Source organism: Camelina sativa, chromosome 3 (genome assembly GCF_000633955.1).
Source record: "Camelina sativa cultivar DH55 chromosome 3, Cs, whole genome shotgun sequence".
NCBI lineage: Eukaryota > Viridiplantae > Streptophyta > Magnoliopsida > Brassicales > Brassicaceae > Camelina > Camelina sativa.
In genome coordinates, this window is record NC_025687.1 from 28,296,343 (window position 1) to 28,315,415 (window position 19,073).

General features: G+C 39.4%; 3 protein-coding genes across 3 annotated transcripts; 1 reads left to right on the plus strand and 2 right to left on the minus strand.

The window, feature by feature from the left end:
* Positions 376-1,567, plus strand: LOC104778475. Its single transcript, XM_010502934.2, has 3 exons — positions 376-794; positions 1,079-1,138; positions 1,239-1,567. Exons 1-3 carry the CDS (start codon positions 513-515, stop codon positions 1,305-1,307), a joined length of 411 nt encoding a protein of 136 aa, XP_010501236.1. The 5' UTR covers positions 376-512; the 3' UTR covers positions 1,308-1,567.
* Positions 4,764-8,466, minus strand: LOC104778477 (elongation factor 2). Its single transcript, XM_019244004.1, is given in 7 exon segments — positions 4,764-5,665; positions 5,735-6,732; positions 6,794-6,817; positions 6,820-7,511; positions 7,632-7,719; positions 7,815-7,851; positions 8,362-8,466. Coding segments are annotated over 6 exon segments (2,490 nt in total). The 5' UTR covers positions 7,818-7,851; positions 8,362-8,466; the 3' UTR covers positions 4,764-4,980.
* On the minus strand, positions 9,777-13,493 carry LOC104778476 (elongation factor 2-like). The gene is made up of 4 exons (XM_010502935.2): positions 13,389-13,493; positions 12,670-12,705; positions 12,487-12,574; positions 9,777-12,362 (listed from the first exon to the last, which is right to left on the minus strand). Exons 2-4 carry the CDS (start codon positions 12,670-12,672, stop codon positions 9,922-9,924), a joined length of 2,532 nt encoding a protein of 843 aa, XP_010501237.1. The 5' UTR covers positions 12,673-12,705; positions 13,389-13,493; the 3' UTR covers positions 9,777-9,921.

The following is a 19,073-nucleotide window of genomic DNA, read 5'->3' on the forward strand; positions in this document are numbered from 1 at the left end:
CAATAAATCTCTCAGCCGCTCTCAGTGATTCTGTTTACTTTTAGTTTTGTTTTCTTGAGACTTTTTTTTTTGTTAGCAGACTTTTAAATCTTTTAATATATCTGAGTTTGAACATTCTGTGATGTATGTAAAACTTGCTTTGCTTTGTTCTCTCTTTTTTCAAAATATATATCGTCACAGATCTTCTTCCGTATCTCTGAATCTATATTCTCATAATGTATCTGTAGCTTAATTGTCTGGAGACAACCCATCTTTGAGTGATGAAACAGTAGTGTCTTTAAAAACGAATGAACGAACAGCCCTTAAAAATGGTGATTTAGCTCATAATCATATTCTCGAATTGAAATGTGAAAATTTGTATTCAGAAAAATGCTTAAAATAATAATAATTCTGAGTACAGAAAGGACCAATCAGCACATTCTCTTTTAGTAGCGGCGATAAGCATTGAGAGACGTCGTATTATAGAAATTGGAAGGTGAGAGAGGCTGAGAAAAATTACTACAGTAACAACAATGGCGAGAGCAGCTTGTAGCAGTGCCGTCGTCACGGCTATGGCTTTGTTGCCTTCTTCTTCTTCTTCTTCTTCTTCTTCTTCTTCTTCTTGTAAGTCTCTTCTTCTCTCAAGTAGAAGAAACCAGCTCCTCTTCTCAGGGGGTAAATCCAAGTTCGTCGGAGTTCTGACCTTCCAGAACCAGAAGCGATGCTTTGCCTCCACCACCAAAGTAAGCATGAGCCTGAAAGCTGGAATCGTCGGTCTTCCTAACGTTGGCAAGTCTACTCTCTTTAACGCCGTCGTATGTCTCTCTCTCTCTCTCTCTCTCTCTCTCTCTCTATTTCTATCTAATCCTTCTCTATTTAACGCCGTCGTATGGCAAGTCTTCTCTCTCTCTCTCTCTCTCTCTCTCTATTTAACGTCGCATTTTTTTTTCTCTCTTAATGAATCTCTTGTACAGTTATACTCCCAATTCTGAACATGATGACCCCATGGTCATGAAAATTGGAAATCGAAAGCTTCAATTGTCAATTTATTTTTCTTTCATATGAATCCGGACATCATCTCAATAGTTTTCTTGTTCAGGTTGCATATGAAGATTTTGTGTCTGCTGGGTCTCTTGCAGCAGCAAGGGAGAAAGGACTTGTGAGTTTCTCCTTGATGTCCATAGATTGAGCTGCCTGGCTTGTAATAAGACTTCTTACTGGGAGTTTGCTTGAAATATGTTTATTATTTTGTTTTGCAGTTGAGAGCAGAGGGTAAAGAGTATATTGTCAAAGAAGGAGATGTGATGCTTTTCCGCTTCAACGTATAGCATAACCCTAAGATCTCAATCACATTCTTCACAGAACACCACAGGTTGTGTTTCATTGCTCTTGGTTTTGCAAAATATAGCGATATCTTTTCTTTTATTTTACTTTTACACTCCCAAGGAAGTAATTTTTATATGAAACAAAGATGAGCTGTATAAGTTTGGTAGAACAAGGTACCAGATTTCATGGGATTTGGCAATTTAATGCAATAATCATGTGTATCAACGCCAATTGTACATGAATCTTATAGTATTTTTTTTTTTTTTTGTCGTCTCGAATCTTATAGTATTTAGATTAATATTTTGTGAGATTTTTCTCTAATTTTTTTGGCTGAAATAGTTTCGTGACTGGCAATACGAAGAAAACGGATTTAATTCTTCTGTACCCTCCTTGTGTCTAAAATTCTTTTATACATTAAACCCGTTAATTCTACTTTCACAATAATTCTATTTATTAGTTTTGACTTTTCTTTAGTTTTGTATTATTTAAATAAACTAGAAATATTGGGTATATCTTTTTTTAAAAACAAACCAATCACAACTCATTTTTTTCCAACTCGTAATCATCCATATGACCCACCAAAGACAAAACTCCACAATTGAAGCTCGTTTTAGGTAATTTTTTGGGTCTATTCAACAGTTTTTGTTCAATTTTAATGTATTTGAAACTTGTTTATGGTGTAAGTAGAGTTGATATGTTAGATTTGTAATGAATTCTAATTTGGGACATTATTAGATTTCTTATAAATTCGCTTTTTGTATGTTTATTGGGTTAATCTTGTTAATTCTTATTTGTTCAAGTCTATTAGACTAGAGTAATGAATAATAATCTTTACACATTCATTCATTTGATTATGGGGGAAACTATTTAAACAATGAAGATGAAATACAATGGATTTCAAGAGAAGATGTTCGTCATGCTCTATTTGATGAAAGCACCTATTGAGTAGGTTACTTATTCTGCATTGGTTGATAAAATATGCAGAAAGATGGTGGTAGTTGTAGGGGCGAAGAAGAAGTTTAGCTATATTCCAGTTTCAGTGAATCCTAAAAAACCAATATATATCTTTGATGATGATGATCTTTTGTGTTATCTAGAATAGAATCAAACTAAATTTAATGTAATGCATGTGGAGCTGGATAAAGATGACGAACAAAATCAAGGGTGTGAACAAAATCCAGTTGGTGAAGCTTGTGAAGTTGGTCAAGTTGCAGAAACTGGTCAAGTTGCAGAAATTGTTAAAGTTGTAGAGGAGTTGATTTCAAGTGCAAGAACTTGTATTGGTGATGGTATCATGACTCTTTATGCAGGTGAAACGTGTGAACATAATGAGTTGCCCCGAAATGATGAAAATGATGCAAGTGAAGAACGAGAAGACATGTTGCAAAAGTGTAATGATGATATGCTTCAAGGTACTAAGGTAAATGTTGAGTGGGAAGATGGTGTGAATCTGATTGTAGGTCAAAAAATTGGAAGTAAGAAAGCAATACAAGATCTTCTTGAAAAACAAGCACATAGGAACTGTTTTGAGTTTGTAATAATGAAGTTGGAACCAAAGCTGTATGTGGTAAAATGCAGTGAAACACAAAAGGGCTGCAAGTGGTCATTACGAGTTGCAAAGCTTCAGAATTTAGATTGTTTCTCGGTTAGAACTTACAACAAGATGCATACATGTTTTCGTTCAACTACAAGTACAAACAGAAATAAAAGAAAAGGCACACCACAATTAATAGCATCTGCTTTGCGTGATGATTATACATGTAAGCCTAAGACTCTTGTTCCCAAAGATCTCATACCATTGGTTCAATCAAGAGTTGATGTTAAAGTGTGATATCCCACCGCATGGAGAGGGAAAAAGGAGGCTGACAGTGATGTTCGCGGTAGTCTTGAGGAAAATTACAAAAATTGCATTCCTATTTGCACATGTTAGCTATTGCGAATCCAAGAACTCTTTCATATGTGGAATTGAATGAAAAGAAGATATTTCAGTACTTATTCTTTGCATTAGGAGCTTGCATTGAGGCTTTTTTTGCTATGAGAAAAGTGATTATTGTGGATGGAACTCACCTTAAGACTGCACAATGTGAAGTTCTCATTGTTGCTTAAGCTCAAGATCCTGATCATCACCATTATTAGGACTGGGCAAAATAACCGATAACCAAATAACCGACCGAACGAACCAAAAAAACCAAACCAAAACTGAACCAAAGTTCCTCAAATAACCAAATGGTTAGTAAAAATTTATATCCAAACTAACCGAAACCGAACCGAACCGAACCAAACCGAACCGACAATTAAACGGTTAACCGAAATATCCGAAAACTTAGAAGATACCAAATATTATATACTTAATATTATGCAAAACTATAAAATAAACTTAAAATATTAATTATTTCTAGATTCAAAACAATTAAATATTTTAAATAATCAATATATTTAAATGTTATTATTTTGTAAAATTAAATACTATTTTGTAAAATTGAATCAATATTTTTCCCTTGTTTGTATTTTTGTTATTGTATATTTGGTTAATTTTGGTTATATTCTGTTAGTTTGGGTTATATTAGGTTTATCTGGTTAATTTCAGTATAATTTATGTTAGTTATGATTACCTTTTTAACTAAGCGAACTAAAACCGAACCGAAATTTCTAAAATATCCAAATGGTTACTATATTACTATATTCAAAATAACCAAAACCGAATACAACCGAACCGAAACCGAATGCCCAGACCTAACCATTATCCTATTGCTTTTGGTGTAGTTAAATGCACCAGATGTCCGTACACGCCATAACCAGAGCAAATGTTGCTCAAGCCCTCCAAAGGACACGAAGTATCTCTCTCCATTAACCTGCACCGTACCCTTCAAAGGCTTCCGTAAATCCACTTTCACAAATCCGTGCGAACCGTGCTGTCTCAAAATGTAGTGTGGTAAGATCAACCCGAATAGGCTACCCCAACCCCTTGTGATAAAAGTTCACTAACATATTAGACAGTTGAACCCAAACAAGCGTCGTAGTGATTTGATCCTTCATTAGGTCAAATTCGGACGACCATGCTTGCACCAAAAGATAACTATCAATGCCGCCAAATACTTATCCTCCTATAAACGGACCATAAAGAACTGTCTCCTTGGTTACCACGGAATACTTTTCCACTCGAGTCACGAAATCAAATCTGGTTACCACGGTCGATCCTTTTAGATTTCGGGTACAATTTCTATTGTATGAATTCTAGACATAATTAGGGGATCAGCTTCTAATTACTGTCCTCAAATTCATATACGCGTAAACTAATGTATTGAATATATGTGACAATAATACAGTCACTGAAACAACACCATCTCAATCTATAATCATACCAGCTTTTAAAGGAACCTAACAAAGCCTATAACGTATGAACCTTTAAACTAAAAAAAAAAAAAATTATGCATAAATCATCCGATGAGACGAGAATATAACAAAAGAGCAAAACAAAATCAACACAATGATATTTGCGAACACAATAACAAAGTTCTCAACAAGAAAAAGTAGAACATTGAGGGGATGGCGAGAGAAAAGTCTTCACAATCCATCATTTCAAAAGAGAGTAGTCTCATAAAACACGACAAAAATAAGGATAAGAGAGAGTTGTGACCATACTGAAAGAGGCAGCTAAGTCTTTGGTGAAGCTTCTTAAAGCTTGTCTTCGAAATCAGATAGTGGAGTCATCTGTTCCTTCAAACCCTTCCTCTTCCTGATTTCAGCCACCAGAACTGAAGCCTGAGTTCCTGCATCAAGAGGGTCAGAAGGCATCATCTCCCAATGATCAAACACAGACTGCGGGAATGCCTGTCCTGAGGTTGCTGCCCTTAGCTGAGCCGAGAATCCAAACGACTCCACAACTGGCAGGTACGCCTTGATGTTATACAACGGTGTTCCTGGCCTCTGCATCTCCTCAAAGACGTGTCCTCTCTTCTGATTCAGCACACTGTAGATTCCTCCGAGAGCTCCCTCTGGTGCCTGGATCTCAACCATGTATACAGGCTCCAAAAGTCTAGGTTTGGCTGTGATCTGGGATGCGTATATGACCCTTCTGGCTGTTGGGATAACCTGACCACCTCCTCTGTGGATGGCATCAGAGTGAAGCACCACATCACAAACCTCGAAACAGATGCCTCTCATGTTCTCTTCAGCAAGAGGACCTTCCTTGGACGCCCACTGGAAACCAGCCACCACTGAGTCCTTGATTTCATTAAGGTACTGAACTCCCTTACACATATCAACCACCATGTTAGGCCCTGTGGTTTCAGGTCCAAACGCCCAGATTTTCTTTGCAAGATCCTTGTCCCATCCAAACTCCTCCGCCAAGATCTTGGACCTGGTCTTAGGGTCATCCCTTGGACCAATACGTCCCTCATCAATNGCAAGATCCTTGTCCCATCCAAACTCCTCTGCCAAGATCTTGGATCTGATTTTAGGGTCATCCCTTGGACCAATACGTCCATCATCAATAGCCTCAGCTAGACCTTCCTCCATAGGTCTTGCTTCCATGTACAGCCGGTTATGCTTGTTAGGAGACTTGCTCATTACAGTGCGTGAAGATCTATCGCATACCGTCTCACGGAAAGAGACCACAGGGTCTGACTTGATAATTTCAGCACCACCCATGAAATCATCCTGCAGATCCTTCAAACAAATCTCAATATGGAGTTCTCCTGCACCAGCAACGATGTGCTCACCTGATTCTTCCATTGTGCACACAACCATAGGATCAGACTTGGACAGCCTCTTGAGACCCTCAACAAGCTTGGGAAGATCAGATGCAACCTTACACTGAACAGCAACACGAACAACAGGAGACACAGAAAACTTCATGGCACGAATGGGGTGAGCATCAACTTCTTTCTCATTGGTCAAGGTAGCATTCTTGGTGATGAACTGATCAAGACCAACCATAGCAACAGTGTTTCCACAAGGAACATCCTCCACAGTCTCTTGCCTCTTACCCATCCAAATAACAGTCCTCTGAACACTCTTAACGTACAGATCCTTCTTCTCACCAGGGACAAAGTTGGGACCCATGATTCTGACCTTCATACCAGTAGAAACCTTACCAGCAAAGACACGACCAAAGGCAAAGAACCTACCCTTGTCAGAGGCAGGAATCATCTTAGAAACGTACAGCATGAGAGGACCATTAGGGTCACAGTTCCTGATGGCATTAGCATACTTGTCATCAAGGGGGCCTTCATACAGATTCTCAACACGGTACCTCTGGGCAGTGTGGGGAGATGGCAAATGAAAAATCATCATCTCAAGTAGTGCAGTACTGGCAGGGAGCCACGTCTGCATAACACGCTTCATCAAAGGTTTAGCCAACAGTTCCTTCTCATCATTCTTCATCTGGACACCAAGCTTGGCCAACATAGGCCACAACTTGTCCTTCTGGTCATTCATGCAAGTAGCAATGATTTGCTTGATGGGTTCATAGCAGAACTGCACAAACCCACGCTTGCAGGTCGCGGAACCAGTGTTTTTGCCAGTCCATTTCCTGGTAGCAGGGTCAAAGAAATTTTCACCCCAAAGCCTCTCCATCATCTTAGACTCATCAACACCGAACTTGGAAGCATACATCTTGGCGAAGTTGGTCAGAGTAAACGCCCAACCGTGGAGACCAGCAGAAAACGCAACAGTACCCTTCTCTGGATACACCTGAACATCACCAAGGAGAGGATCCTCGTATGTAGCCATGATGACGTTTGCATTCTCAATGACCCTCGAGAAAGTCTGGTAAGCCTCCTCACCATCAACTTGAAGCTCAAGGAAACACCTGTCCATCTTGTTGACAGTCAAGACGGGTCGAATCCTCTCACCAAGAGCCTGACGTAAGACAGTCTCAGTCTGAACGCAGACACCCTCAATGCAGTCGACCACGACAAGAGCACCATCAGTGATACGGAGAGCAGCAGTAACCTCAGAAGAAAAGTCAACGTGCCCAGGTGAATCGATAAGGTTGATGAGGTATTCGTTTCCGTCCCTGGCTCCAGTGAAACTCTTCAAGGACTCGTCAGTCATCTCGTAGTAGAGAGAAATACCAGTGGACTTGATAGTGATACCACGTTCTGCCTCATCAGCTCTGGTATCAGTCATACGAACATCACCAGCAACCTCTTGGGCAATGATACCAGCAGCAGCGACCAAGGAATCAGTGAGAGTGGATTTCCCTGTTGATCAAATAAACAAGAGGTAGTATTTAATTTTCAAAACAGATTAGAGCTCAATATATAAAGAATGAACAATTAATAAACAGATTACGATAATCAAAAAGAAGGAGAGGATTATACCGTGGTCAACATGGGCAATAACGGACATATTACGGATGTTGTGTTTATAGTCCATAATCCTCCGAAGCTCCTCAGATGTAAACTTCACCTGCAAGTGTATAAAAAAAAAAGTGTTAAGCTAAAATCCCAATAGCAAGTACTAATGTAAAGAGATATATAACAAATAAGAAACAGAAGTCTTACCATTTTGTCAAACTTATAACTGTCACCTAGAAAATCTCTGCAATATCACAAGAGAAACAAACATACAAAAAATGAATTAGCAATTGAATCATCTCGTATTGAAACATCTCTCGTACCAATTCGGGAAACTTTAGCTTGAGAAATTGAAAACATGTTAATGTATACAGATTCCATCTTATAACAAATGATAACGCTTGCAACAAACACAAATCATACAAGCAAGTAAATTATGATTCAAGAAAGAAGGATACGGAATTCGTTTGGAAAAAAAACACACCAGATTTGGAAAACGTTTGTTCTCTCTATTCATCAGAGTTTCATCTACAAAAAAAGATCTTCCAAACCAGATCGAAGAAAAGATAAAAACGAATGGTACATAACAACAGACCTCTATCAAAACAAACAAGACTCAGAGATGAATCAAAGCGATATTAACAAAGATCAACAGCAAGACTCGGTCATCAAAAACGAACACAAAGCAAACATCATCAACCTGGAAATCGAATCGATGAAACAACGAAGGAAAAAGATCGATGCGGAGACCAACCTTATGGACAACGAGAGCCAGATAGAGAGAGAGAGTGAGAAGAGAGGTGCAAGGAGGCGTTGTTAAGCAGCCAAAAGCTTCCTATATCAGTAACCAACGAGATGCGATGAGTATATGCTCTTTTCTCGTTTAGGGTTTTCAGCTTCACTCACCTTTTAATGGGCCTTCTAGCATCAGGCCCAATCAATCTTTACAAGCCCATAATGGTTCGAGATTGCAACCATAAAAAAAAGAGGTTTAACAAATTTGGAATCAGTCTCGGACCCTCTAATACTTGTGACTAAATTGGTCGGTCATGTAAACAAGTTGGTGTTTGTCTGTTTGTTTGTTTGTTTTGGTTTCAACGCCCGCCAGTGACAAGTCATTCTCATTTACTGGTTGCTGGCTATAGGAAATTCACAATTTGTAATATGTACCTGGCTTGTCTAAAGAACTCTTTCCCATCAATCCGCGGATGGCGAGCTGTATAAGAGATAGTTTGTGAGTTTGTGATTTTGTGAGGATGAGAACAATCACATTGATGTAAAATCAGACAACATTATTGTAAATGCTGAAGTTTTTTTTTTTTTTTTTTATTTATTTATTATTATTATTATTTTTTTTTGTAAATGCTGAAGTTGTAAAAACCTGAAACAGAATGTGAGCGAGGAGGAGAGTTTGGCACTGAAGATTGCTGGCTTGCTGAAGACCACAGACGTACATCATAATGTGAATATGTTGGAGATGCGGCACAGAATAGCTTTGGCGATGAAGCGGCAGAGTAGCTTCTCGGAAACGCAGCAGTAGATATCATCTTCGGTGTTCCGCTTGGCGTAAACGCAGGAGAGAACTGGGGTGTCAAAGGCAGTCTTTGCCTGGCTTCACTGAAACCTGTTTCATGAAGCATTACACACATACATACATCCAAACACACAACTTATAACCTTTATAACTTTCACAATTTCAAAAAGTCATTGCCTTTGTTCAAACATTCATGTTATCATCATTAGCTGTGAATTAATTTCAAGTAAACAAGCTCCAACGTCATTCATTAGCACTGATTTCAATTGACCATTTCTAAGTTCAAATAGAATGATTGAATGAATAAGAAAAAAGAACCTTATTGAAGTCGTGTAATTTCAAATAACAAGCCGCGCGGTTGCTGTGAAGAGCCTCCTTGTACTTGCCGTTTCTGTATAGCTGATGCCCTTTCTCCACCTTACTTGTAGCCGTCGCCGTCACCACCGATGCATATTCCGTCGGTAGATTTAATAAACTGCCGGCAAGAGAGATTCCAGAAAGAGAGAGGGAGAGAGAGAAAGAGATCCAGAGAGGAAGAAGGAGCAATCATTAGGAGCAAAGTGAAGCGTAATAATAATAATATATGAATCTCCTTCTTCTTCGTTGATTCGAATTCAATGGCAAATTGTATCCGATTAATAATAATAATAATTTTTTCCTTGTAGTATTTAAAATAATCTGTCTTAACTTTTCTCTCATCTCACCACCTAAAGCATCCACTACAAAAATAAGATAAAGAAGTAACCATAGCGAAAGAGAGCTAAAAGTTTTGGTGAAAGCTTAAAGCTTGTCTTCGAAATCAGAGAGTGGAGTCATCTGTTCCTTCAAACCCTTCCTCTTCCTGGTATCAGCCACAAGCACTGAGGCCTGAGTTCCTGGCTCAAGAGGGTCAGACGACATCATTTCCCAATGATCAAAAACACACTGCGGGAACGCCTGTCCTGAGGTTGCTGCCCTAAGCTGAGCCGAGAATCCAAACGACTCCACAACAGGCAGGTACGCCTTGATGTTGTACAGTGGTGTCCCTGGCCTCTGCATCTCCTCAAAGACGTGTCCTCTCTTCTGATTCAGCACGCTGTAGATTCCTCCAAGAGCTCCCTCTGGTGCCTGGATCTCAACCATGTATACAGGCTCCAAAAGTCGGGGCTTGGCAGTGAGCTGGGAAGCGTATATGACTCTTCTGGCTGTTGGGATGACCTGACCACCTCCTCTGTGGATCGCATCAGAGTGAAGAACCACATCACAAACCTCAAAACAGATGCCTCTCATGTTCTCTTCGCAAAGAGGACCTTCCTTGGAAGCCCACTGGAAACCAGCCACCACTGAGTCCTTGATTTCATTAAGGTACTGAACTCCCTTACACATATCAACCACCATGTTAGGCCCTGTGGTTTCAGGTCCAAACGCCCAGATTTTCTTTGCAAGATCCTTGTCCCATCCAAACTCCTCCGCCAAGATCTTGGACCTGGTCTTAGGGTCATCCCTTGGACCAATACGTCCCTCATCAATAGCCTCAGCTAGACCTTCCTCCATGGGTCTTGCTTCCATGTACAGACGGTTGTGCTTGTTAGGAGACTTACTCATTACCGTGCGTGAAGATCTATCACATACTGTCTCACGGAAAGAGACCACAGGGTCTGACTTGATAATTTCTGCACCACCCATGAAATCATCCTGGAGATCCTTCAAACAAATCTCAATATGGAGTTCTCCTGCACCAGCGACAATGTGCTGCCCTGACTCTTCCATTGAGCACACAACCATAGGATCAGACTTGGCCAGCCTCTTGAGACCCTCAACAAGCTTAGGAAGATCAGATGCAACCTTACACTGAACAGCGACACGAACAACAGGGGACACAGAAAACTTCATGGCGCGAATGGGATGAGCATCAACTTCAGTCTCATTAGTCAATGTAGCATTCTTTGTGATGAACTGATCCAGCCCAACCATAGCAACAGTGTTACCACAAGGAACATCGTCCACAGTCTCTTGCCTCTTACCCATCCAAATAACAGTCCTCTGAACACTCTTAACATACAGATCCTTCTTCTCACCAGGGACAAAGTTGGGACCCATAATTCTGACCTTCATACCAGTAGCAACCCTACCAGCAAAGACACGACCAAAGGCAAAGAACCTACCCTTGTCAGAAGCAGGAATCATCTTAGACACGTACAGCATGAGAGGACCATTGGGGTCACAGTTCCTGATGGCATTTGCATACTTATCATCAAGGGGACCTTCATACAGATTCTCAACACGGTACCTCTGGGCAGTGTGGGGAGATGGCAAATGAAAGATCATCATCTCAAGTAGTGCAGTACTTGCAGGGAGCCACGTCTGCATAACACGCTTCATCAAAGGTTTAGCCAACAGTTCCTTCTCATCGTTCTTCATCTGGACACCAAGCTTGGCCAACATAGGCCACAACTTGTCCTTCTGGTCATTCATGCAAGTGGCAATGATTTGCTTGATGGGTTCATAGCAGAACTGGACAAACCCACGCTTGCAGGTCGCGGTACCAGTGTTTTTGCTAGTCCATTTCCTGGTGGCAGGGTCAAAGAAATTCTCACCCCAGAGTCTCTCCATCATCTTAGATTCATCAACACCGAACTTGGAAGCATACATCTTGGCAAAGTTGGTAAGTGTAAACGCCCAACCGTGGAGACCAGCAGAAAACGCAACAGTACCCTTCTCTGGATAAACCTGAACATCACCAAGGAGAGGATCCTCGTACGTAGCCATGATGACGTTTGCATTCTCAATGACCCTCGAGAAAGTCTGGTAAGCCTCCTCACCATCAACTTGAAGCTCAAGGAAACATCTGTCCATTTTGTTGACAGTCAAGACAGGTCGAATCCTCTCACCAAGAGCCTGACGTAGAACAGTCTCAGTCTGAACACACACACCCTCAATGCAGTCGACCACGACAAGAGCACCATCAGTAATACGGAGAGCAGCAGTAACCTCAGAAGAAAAGTCAACATGTCCAGGTGAATCGATAAGGTTGATGAGGTATTCGTTTCCGTCTCTGGCTCCAGTGAAACTCTTCAAAGAAGCATCAGTCATCTCGTAGTAGAGAGAAATACCAGTGGACTTGATAGTGATACCACGTTCTGCCTCATCAGCTCTGGTATCAGTCATACGAACATCACCAGCAACCTCTTGGGCAATGATACCAGCAGCAGCAACCAAGGAATCAGTGAGAGTGGATTTCCCTGTTGAAATAGAAAAAAGAGATAGATTAATCTGAAAACAGTTATAAACTGTGAACAAAGACTGAAAAATATGACTAGAGATTCAGGTTAAACAATCTCCAAAGAGAGGTGAATAATAATATACCGTGGTCAACATGAGCAATAACGGACATATTACGGATGTTGTGTTTGTAGTCCATAATCCGTCGGAGCTCATCAGCTGTGAACTTCACCTGCAAGTGTATATAACAAAGGTCTTTATTGAAGCATGAATCCTTATAGTATAAAATGCCTAGCGATGATATAAGAACCAAAACAAAAGTATTACCATTTTGTAAAACTTTTGTTGTCACCTCCAAAATCTCTGCAATATCAAAGAAAAAGTAAGGATTAGCAATTGAATTAGATTGACTGAGATATTTCATTACAAATCAGACAATAAGTAGGGAAACTTTAGCTTATATCACGCTTTTGCAACAAAACAAATAAAAATCATACAGAAATGAAGATACATATAAACAAGTGAAGACTATGATAATTTTTCGTAAATTATTCTCAAGAACAAAGGATCTGGATATTACTTAGTGACAGAACAACAAAAACTGAAAATTTTCAGATTATCATTTAGCAAACCAGATCGAGAGGTAAAAAATCAAACGATGCATAACAACAGACTTATCAAAACAAGCAACTATCGGAGATGAATCATAGGTTTTGGTGAGACAATCAAAGGATATTAGCACAGATCTGCAGCAAGTAAGTCTCTGTCATCTAAACATCAAAACGGTATCATCTACCAAACCAGATCGAGTTGTAAAAATTAGAACCATGCATGACAACAGACTTATCAAAACAAGCAACTACCGGAGATGAATCAAAGGTTTTGGTTAAACAATCAAACGACATCTCCAGCAAGACTCAGTAGTCATCTAAACACCAAAACGGAACAAAATTGCTAAAACTAATCAAGACAAACACAAAAGCAAACATCTACATGGAAATCGAATCATCGGTACGAAACAACGAAGAATCGATGCGGCGACTAACCTTAATGGAGAAAGATGAAGATTAGTGAGTGAGAGAGAGAGAGAGAGAGAGAGAGAGAGAGAGAGAGAAGAGAGGTGCAAAGCAGCCAAAAGCTTCTTTTTAAATAGTAATAACCAAAACGAGAGGCGATGAGTATAATGTATATGCTCTTTTCTCTCTCAATTAGGGTTTTCGCACTTATGGGCCTTATTGGGGCAATACGTATCGGCCTAAATTAATCTTTATGAGCCCAATATTTGAGATTGCAACCCATATGCATATACTGATGATGGTGATGCATCGATTTGTTCACACACTCTCAAACCGTTTTCTGAAAGTTGAAAATCCCACCCCGAGAGTGTGTTCAGCTAAAGCAAGAATATTCAATTTAAAATTTAGCATTATCCGTATTCTGTATATGATATTTGATATCCGAGCCATTAACCATTATAAATTTTAGCACTATTCGTATCTATTTTATCTGCTATTTCACTATGCATATTTGTATCCTTTTGCCGCATATCTGGTTTTCCCAAACTTATAAATGATTTATCAATTTGTTTTGTCTTCATACTCTTAAAATGTTTTCTGAAAGTTCCCAAGTTTTTTTTTTACCTTTTTACTGTTAATAAAAGTTGACAAAATATTATGGCTGCAAATGGATGTACTCTTCAACCTAGTTGAATAGGTTGAATGCATATTTCAACTTTGTTCAGCCAAAAAATCACCATTTGAGATAAATATCATTTCAACCCAAATTTATTGGGTCCATGGAGCAGAAAAATAACACTTTTTGACTGAAAATTGTTCAATCTCAAAATAGGAGATGAAGGGAATGAATGAGATGGAAACATAATTTAAGTTAATTGTGTTGTAAAACACATGATGTGTGGATTTCAATAACCGGCCCATACACGGTCAATACACGGCCCATGTGCGTCCTAGAGTTTACGGCCCATGGCCGAAGGCCCATCGACAACCTCCTTTATACTTAGTCGGTTCAGTGTTTCCTAAAGTGTTAAGGGTTTGTCCTTCACTATATATATGTATGATTATCGAACCTAATGAATAATAAGAACAAGAGAAAACCTGCTTCGATTTTTCTAGTTTACAACACGTTATCAGCACGAGTTTGCCCTAAAACTCCAATTGAGAAAAACCCTAATAAACCCTAAAACCGCCGCCGCTCAAAACCCTTGTTCGTCTAAGCTCGGCGATCGGTTCCTGTCCGTGATCCGTCCGAGTTCGTCGTCGGCTACCGTTCATGACCAGATTCTCGTCCGCAACCAGTCCGAGTTCGTGGTCCGAATTTGTTCGGGGTGAGTTCTGTTCGGAGCAGCAGTTCGAGTTCGTGATCGGTTCTTCCTCCTACCTAGGCCGAGGTTCATGATCGAGAGAATAGTAAAACCGAGGTCTTTAGCTCCCGGTTCATATCCAGCCAACCCCAAAAGGTGTTAAGGTAAACGATCAATCCTTATAAGAACACATATACCGAATCTAAACTTAAACCCTATAAGAACCCTAAAATCTACAAGTAAACAACCAACAAACAAATCCCTAAGCTCTGATTTCCTAAAACCCTAAAAATCCTAAAACTTTAAAATTCGGTTGATTGAGGTTTAGGATTGCTTAGATTGATTGCAATTGAACTGATCATGATATGTTTAAAATCTGGTTGATTATTGTTTGTTTACTTGTTGCATGAGAACCTTAGAACTAGAAACCTAAAACCAAAATTCATAGAAAAATATTAATATGTTTGTTCTATGGATTAAATCCGATTAAGATTGTTTGTTTAAAATCAAACCCTAAAACTAAGAAATTAAAATCGGAATTATTATGTGTTTGCATGAAAAAAGTTAAAACACTAAATTAGGATAAACCCTAAATTAATTCTAGACATTATCCTAAAATCCTAGAAAAAAATTTCCTAAAATTTGTCTTTGCCCTAATCTAGAAAAAGGAAATTTAAGAAAAAGGAAAATTTAGTAAAAAGGAAATCATTGCATGCTAGATTAAAATTGTTTTCTAGGATTGTTGTTTCATTCATATTGATCCACGAAAATTATGAGATAAAACAAGACATAAACCACGAAAATTTGAGTATCAATAAGCATGACATGGTTCGGTCTTAAATACCGCATGGCCTTAAGTGATTGGCATGGTTCGGTCTCAAATATCGCATGTCCTAAAATTGTTGCATGGTTCGGTCTTAAATACCGCATGCTAATAAACGGATGCATGTTATGTTTTGTAGATGGCAAAGCTCAACAACCTCTCCTATGCTGCCCTTAATGTTTCTGGAGATAATTACTTGCAATGGGCATTGGACACAAGGATCAATCTGAGATCAAAGGATCTTTGCGAGTGCATATAGGATGGTAATGACTGTTCTGAACAGAACAAGTATAAGGCAATAATGCACATTCGCCATCACCTTGCTGAGAGTCTCAAAAACCAGTACCTCACTATTGAAGATCCTCTTGACCTTTGGACAGCATTGAAAAACAGATACGGACACCAAAAGACGGTGCTCCTACCAAAGGCTCAATTCGATTGGAAAAACTTAAGGATCCAGGACTTCAAATCCGTGGATAAGTATAACTCAGAGCTATTTAAGATAGTCTCAATCCTAAAGTTATGTGGTACCGAGGTGACTGAGGAGGACTTGCTAGAGAAGACATTTTCTACCTTTCACTCCAATAACGTACTGCTTCAACAACAGTATCGTGAAAAGGGGTTTAAGACGTTTGCAAGCCTCATCTCTTGTTTGTTGCTTGCTGAGCAGAACAATGAGCTATTGATGATGAATAGTGCTTTGAGACCTTCGGGTACAGCTCCATTACCGGAAGCTCACAAAGTTGATATGGCAAAGAAAAATCCCAAATAGCCAAGGGAGCCGAAAGAGACTAACTATGTCCATAGGGACAAGTTTGGTCGTGGCCGTGGGAGAAGTGGACGTGGTGGTCCTGGTCGTGGTAGTTACCAAGGACACAATTTTGGTGGTCAAGGCCGTGGAAACCGATTCGGCTTCGGCCGTGGTTGGGGGAGAGGCCGCGGTACATTTAAACCGCAACATAAGACCAAGTCCACTTGCCATAGATGTGGTATGGAGAACCACTGGATAAAAACATGCAGAACTCCTAAGCACCTTGTTGATCTCTATCAAGAGAAATTGAAAAAGGATCCAGAAGCTAACTTGGTTCATCTCGATGGTGAAGGGGAGTTCGACCATGAGAAGGATGACCTATTGGATTATGAAACCTCTGATTGTTTAAGAGAGGATAATTAAACTCAAATGTGGTCTTGATTTAGTTTTATCTTTTATGCTTTGCATTTGATTGGATTATTTGTTTTGGATAATTATTTTGGTTTAAATTGAATTATTTCCTTCATTATATTTCTCTATGTTTTAAAACATAAATTCTTGTCCATTATTAGAAATGGCTGAGGACAAGAATGTACTTGTGGTTGATAGTGGATCAAGCCACCCGATTTTGAAGGATAAGAGATATGTTGTTAATCTCATAATGAAAAATGCCAATATTAGTACAATTGCGGGTATAGCAAGCTTGATAGAAGGCTACGGCCAAGCTCATATTTTATTACCTAATGGCACACATCTTGAGATAAGTGATGCCCTATATTCACCCAGCTCTAAGAGAAGCTTATTGAGCTTTAAAGACATTCGTTTGAATGGTCTACATGTTGAAACTAAGGGTGAAGGAAACCAAGAGTTCCTATATATTACTGAAATCACCCAAGGACATAAGAAAGTCCTAGAATCTATACCCACACTAGCCACTGGTCTCTACCATGCTAAGAATAATATGATAGAAGCTAATTTGGCAATGAACAAGATGTTCAATGAACAATTCACTTTATGGCATGACCGACTTGGCCATCCGGGTTCTAACATGATGCGTAAACTTATAATGAATTCAAATGGGCACATTCTTAAAGAGACAAAAGTTATCCCTAAACATCTCACGTGTGTAGCATGTGCACAAAGGAAACTTATTATAAGGTCATCACCAGTAAAAGTCGTTAAAAAGACTTTAAATTTTCTGGAAAGGATAAAAAGAGATATATGTGGACCAATACACCCACCTTGTGGGACATTTAGATATTTTATGGTCATGATAGTTGCATCGACCAGATGGTCGCATGTTTGTTTATTGTCAACTAGAAACCTTGCGTTTGCTAGATTGTTGACCCAAATTATACGTCTGCGAGCCCACTTTCCAGATTTTCCACTTAAGACTATACGTCTAGATAATGCTGGTTAATTTATATCCCAAGCATTTAATGAATATTGTATGTCCATGGGGATGAGTGTGGAACATCCTGTGGCACTTGTCCATACACAAAATGGATTAGCTGAATCCTACATTAAACGTATTCAATTGATTGCTCGACCATTGCTTATGAGGTCGAAGCTTCCTGTGTCGGCTTGGGGACACACAATATTACATGCAGCTGAATTAATACGCATCAGGCCATCTAGCGAACATAAGTATTCACCATCCCAATTATTAACGGGTCATGAGCCAGACATATCCCATCTAAGAACTTTCGGGTGTGCCGTTTATGTACCGATTGCTCCACCACAGAGAACTAAGATGGGACCTCAGAGGAGGATGGGAATATATGTTGGATATGATTCTCCCACCATTATTAAGTATCTTGAGCCAACTACGGGTGATTTATTTAAGGCCAGATACGCGGATTGTCAGTTTGCTGAATCCGAATTTCCTATTAGGTTCCAAAGAGAAGAACCCTCAGAAATCTAAGAAAAGTGCAAATCAAACCGAGGTTAAGGAAATTATAGACATGGCCACGGCAAATCTTAAGGCACCGAATGAGGTTTGGGACGTTGAACCTCAAGGTCCTGAAGGTATTGACAATAATGAGATCTTAATCAATTAGATCATGTCTGGAATACAATGGAACCGTAAGGATGTCGACATTGATGAAATATTTGCATATAAGGTAGCACTTGAGATAAATGAGGATCATGAACCTACGTCTATATTAGAGTGCACTCAAAGTAAAGATTGGTTAAAATTGAAAGAATTCATTGACGTGGAGTTAAACTCTTTAAAGAAAAGGAATGTGTTTGGTCTGATCTTAAGGACACCATTCAATATAAAGCCAATAGGACATAAATGGGTCTTTGTAAGAAATAGAAATGAGAATAATGAAATCGTGAGATATAAGGCACGGCTTGTAGCACAAGGATTCTCTCAAAGACCATGAATAGATTATGTGGAGATATACTCCCCTGTGATGGATGCAACGACTTTTAGATATTTGCTAAGTCTGGCTATAAGAGAAAAACTGGATTTGCGGTTAATGGATGTTGTAACCGCATACTTATATGGTCCTCAGGATAATGAGATATATATGAGATTACCAGAGGGTATTGAGCTCAAAGATAAGAGCGGTTCTCGAGAACAATACTGCATAAGGCTAAACAAATCCCTTTATGGACTGAAACAAAGTGGGTGCATGTGGTACAATAGGTTAAGTGAGTACCTAGCCAAAGAGGGATATAAGAATGATCCCATCAGTCCATGTATATTTATAAAGAAGTTTGCAAACAAAGGGTTTGTCATAATAGCAGTATATGTGGATGATTTGAATATCCTAGGAACCTCTGGGGAAATCGCCCAAACAGTCGAATATCAAAAGAAAGAATTCAAG

What these genes read in the sequence shown, in the direction of transcription:
- LOC104778475 (XM_010502934.2), top strand. Translation starts at nt 513, where the DNA reads ATGGCGAGAGCAGCTTGTAGCAGTGCCGTCGTCACGGCTATGGCTTTG. An exon ending in CTACTCTCTTTAACGCCGTC is followed by an intron (nt 795 to 1,078) that starts GTATGTCTCTCT and finishes TTTCTTGTTCAG; the next exon opens with GTTGCATATGAAGATTTTGT. An exon ending in CAGCAAGGGAGAAAGGACTT is followed by an intron (nt 1,139 to 1,238) that starts GTGAGTTTCTCC and finishes TTTGTTTTGCAG; the next exon opens with TTGAGAGCAGAGGGTAAAGA.
- LOC104778476 (XM_010502935.2), bottom strand. An exon ending in TATTGCTCATGTTGACCACG is followed by an intron (nt 12,363 to 12,486) that starts GTATATTATTAT and finishes CTATTTCAACAG; the next exon opens with GGAAATCCACTCTCACTGAT.